The sequence below is a fragment of the Sapajus apella genome, unplaced genomic scaffold (assembly GCF_009761245.1).
Source record: "Sapajus apella isolate SASKATOON/1434 unplaced genomic scaffold, GSC_monkey_1.0 scaffold48, whole genome shotgun sequence".
Taxonomy (NCBI): domain Eukaryota; kingdom Metazoa; phylum Chordata; class Mammalia; order Primates; family Cebidae; genus Sapajus; species Sapajus apella.
In genome coordinates, this window is record NW_022436988.1 from 1,834,869 (window position 1) to 1,839,016 (window position 4,148).

General features: G+C 53.1%; 1 protein-coding gene across 7 annotated transcripts in view; it reads left to right on the plus strand.

Annotated features, from left to right (window-relative positions):
* The window catches only part of SLC38A10 (solute carrier family 38 member 10), a 44,961-nt gene continuing 40,813 nt past the window's right edge, over positions 1-4,148 (plus strand). For 3 of the 7 annotated variants that reach the window (XM_032241365.1, XM_032241370.1, XM_032241369.1), the window contains exon 1: positions 1-465. In XM_032241365.1, coding sequence (XP_032097256.1) covers positions 367-465 — 99 coding nt within the window. In that variant the 5' untranslated portion in view covers positions 1-366. The remainder of the gene's footprint in view (positions 466-4,148) is intronic. The other 4 variants (XM_032241367.1, XM_032241366.1, XM_032241368.1 and 1 more) reach the window with 3 other exon arrangements.

Genomic DNA, 4,148 nt, shown 5'->3' on the forward strand with positions numbered 1-4,148 from the left:
CCGGACAGCGGAGCCCGCGGAAGGCGGAAGTGTGAGAGCCGCCGAGGCGGCTGAGTGTGCCTGAGGTGGCCTTAGCTGGCTCCGCGGCTGTTCCGGATCTGGGCTCGGAGAGTCACAGGAGAGGAACGCATGGCCCTGAGGCGGCTGCAGAGCCTGGCGGAGTCCGGAGGTTGACGTCGCCCCGGCTCCGGCCCTCGAGGCCGCCTCCTCCGGGCAGCCTCCGGGGCCCGCGCCCGCGCCCGCTCAGGCTCCCGTGCCCCTGCCCATCCCCGCCCCAGTGGTGTTCTGGACGTTGGGACCTGTGACCTTGGCCCTGGGCAGGGCTCCCGAGGCCGGCTGCAGCCCGGCGGCCCTGGACCTCTCACTATGACCGCGGCCGCCGCCTCCAACTGGGGGCTGATCACGAACATCGTGAACAGCATCGTAGGGGTCAGTGTCCTCACCATGCCCTTCTGCTTCAAACAGGTGAGTCCGGGGGGCCCGGAGGTCACCGCCCTGGGCAGGGCTTCGCTGGGCGGGTGCAGGCGGCCGCGGGCGGGGCGACTTCGGGGCCCCGGCGCAGTCCCCGCCGAGAATCCGTGGAGGAAAAGCGCACGGCGTCGGCCCTGGCAGCCCCTGGCAGCCCCTGGCAGCCCCTGGCAGCGGCTCTGGCCGGAAAGTTCCCCACTCTCAAAAACTGGATACCGAAGCGAAGTGTCACAGAGCAAAGTGATCCTTCAGAAGCGGAAGGGAACCGCAGCGCTCAGTGTTTTCACGCTTTATCCTGTTTTTAAAAACTCTGACCGGCCGCACCTGCCTTCAGAAGCACACAGCTCACCCCTCCCAGGCCTCGGTTGCAAGGTGATGACAGACATCCAGGTTGTGCACCTCAAGATCTGTGTTTCACAAAAACTGCACATTCGGCCGGGGCGGCGGCTCACGCCTGTAATCCCAGCTCTTAGGAGGCCAAGGCGGGTGGATAGGTCAGGAGTTCAAGACCAGCCTGACCCACTTGGCGAAACCCTATCTCCACTAAAGATACAAAAATTAGCAGGGTGTGGTGGCGGGCGCCTGTAGTCCCAGCTAGCTACTCAAGAGGTGAGACAGGAGAATCGCTTATACCAGGAGGCGGAGGTTGCGGTGAGCTGAGGTGGCGCGCCAGCGCTGCAGCCTGGGCAACAGAGTGAGACTCCGTCTCAAAAAAAACCAAAAAAACCCCTGCACATTTGACCTAATGTGTGCAAACGTTACCATAGTTGAAAAAAATCATATACAAAAAGTTTAGTGTCATTCTAGCATTGAATAACACGTGAAAGAAAATGGTCATTTCTTTCCTTTTTTTTTTTTTTGAGACAGAGTTTCGCTCTTGTTACCCAGGCTGGAGTGCAATGGCGCGATCTCGGCTCACTGCAACCTCCGCCTCCTGGGTTCAAGCAATTCTCCTGCCTCAGCCTCCTGAGTAGCTGGGATTACAGGCACACACCACCATGCCCAGCTGATTTTTTGTATTTTTAGTAGAGACGGGGTTTCACCATGTTGACCAGGATGGTCTCGATCTCTTGACCTCGTGATCCACCCGCCTCGGCCTCCCAGAGTGCTGGGATTATAGGCGTGAGCCACCGCGCCCGGCCTGAAAATGGTCATTTCTAAGTGGCATCTGTTTAATCCACAATAAATAAACATTTAGTGCTTTGGAAAAGAGAGGCTGACAGAAACATTACCAAGTAGGTAGAAAAATGAAAACAAAATGTATAGTTTGAAACAAAATGGCACCAGTAGTTTAATTTTAGATGAACAAACACTATATTTTCCATGTTTATTATCTTTGGGATAAAAATATCCAAAAAAAAATTTTCAGCCTGGGCAACATAGTAAGACCCCGTCTCTACAAAAAAAATGTAAAAGTTAGCTGGGCGTGGTGGTACATACCTGTAGTCCCAGCTGCTTGAGGGCTGAGGCAGGAGGATCACATGAGCCCAGGAGTTTGAGGTTACAGCGAGCTGTGATTGCACTGCTGCATTCCAACCTGGGCAACACAGCAGGACCCCAACTCTAAAAAAAACCTTTTTTTTTTTCTTGATGAGGGAATTTTCAAGCCCTCCCGGAGATCCCTGCAGGCTGCTATGTCTGATTTGTTTGCCTGATATGGTTGGTGAGCCTGTGGGGGGAAGCAGGGCTAGATGCCTCCAGAGCCCCCTGGGTGTGGAGAATCCCACCTTTGTGTCAGCCACCTCTGGGTGTTTCTGGAACCACTGCATGTCCCAGTGTCCACTGTGACTTGCCTGGCAGCAGAACTGCATTTGGGAAATGGAGCGGTGGCTGGTCCTGCAAATCAAAGGTGTCATCTTTGTTTCTTTGTTTTTTCAAGTCAGAGTTTCTTTCACTCTTGCTGCCCAGGCGGTAGTGCAGTGGCATGATCTTGGCTCACTGCAACCTCTGCCTCCCGAGTTCAAGTGACTCTTCTGCCTCAGCTTCCCAACTAGCTGGGATTATAGGCATGTGCCACCATGCCCGGCTAATTTTTTTTTTTTTTTTTATTTGGTAGAGATAGGGTTTCACCGTGTGGGTCAGGCTGGTCTCGAACTCCTGACCTCCAGTGATCTACCCACCTCGACCTCCCAAAGTGCTGGGATTACAGGCGTGAGTCACTGCACCCAGCCCCAAAGGCTGTCATCTTTGACACCTGTCGGTTAAGTGCTACTATGGAAGGGGCTCTGGTTTAGACACCTGTGAAAATACATCTCAGGGCCCACATGATCCAGCTGCCTCCAGCCTTGGACCACCTGCCATGTGGTGGACACTCGGCCCCTGCCAGAGCACGTGCTGATCAGCCAGGCATCTGCACAGACCTGTCAGGAATGAAGGACTAGAGACGTCCCTCCGCGTCCTGAGGGCTGCTGAGAGGGAGGCTCTGTTGCTCTGATCTGGCGGCAGCATCTCCTCCACAGCAGCGTCCTCAGACTGGAGTGCAGGGAGAGGCCAGCAGGCAATTTGGGGGTATGTGTGTTTAGTGTTTGGCAGCCTTGTCATTGAAAAACTTTGGTTTAGGGTTGGTTTTTTGTTTGTTTGTTCTAGTAGTTTCGATACTTAAAAAAAAAATACATCTATATGGCCAGGCGTGGTGGCTCATGCCTGTAATCCCAGAACTTTGTAGGGGCTGAGGTGGGTAGGTTGTGAGGTCAGGAGTTCAAGACCAGCCTGGTTAAGATTGCAAAACCCCATCTCTACCTAAAATACAAAAATTTGCCAGGTGCGGTGGCAGGCTCCTGTAATCCCAGCTACTTGGGAGGCTGAGGCAGGAGAATCTCTTGAACCCCGGGGGCAGGGGGCGGGTAGAGGTTGCAGTGAGCTGAGATCACGCCACTGCACTCCAGCCTGGGTGACAGAGTGAGTTTCCATCTCAAAAAATATCTATATCTATATCTATAGGCTGGGCGTGGTGGCTCACACCTGTACTCCCAGCACTTTGGGAGGTCGAGGTGGGTGGATCACCTGAGATCAGGAGTTTGAGACCAGCCTGGCCAACATGATGAAACCCCGTCTCTACTAAAAATACAAAAAATACAAAATACAAATAATACAAATACAAAAAATACAAAATACAAATACAAAAAATACAAAAATATATGCACACATATAAACATTTTATTGAATTTTAACATGCAAAAATGTGCACACCCTTCAGATGTGCTGTTGACGAATTTTCATAGAATGAACAAACCTGTGTGATTAAGGAGTGTACTCTGTGGCTGGCCTGCCCCAGGGCACGCTGCTGACCCCTGGTGGCCCACAGTGGTGCTGCCTGGTTGAACCGAGGCGGGCGGATCCTGCCATGCGGGTCCCTACTGCTAGTGTCTGGCTTGTGCTCCACTGTTCGCTACACTACCGCGTGTGTGTGTGTGTGTGTGTGTGTGTGTGTGTGTGTCTGTGTGTGTGTGTGTGTGTGTGTCTGTGTGTGTGTCTCTGTGTGTGTGTGTGTGTGTGTGTCTGTGTGTGTGTGTGTGTGTCTGTGTGTGTGTGTGTGTGTCTGTGTGTGTGTGTGTCTCTGTGTGTGTGTGTGTGTCTCTGTGTGTGTGTGTGTCTGTGTGTGTGTGTGTCTGTGTGTGTGTGTGTGTGTGTGTGTGTGTGTGTGTGTGTGTGTGTGTGTGTGTGTGTGTGTGTGTGTGTGT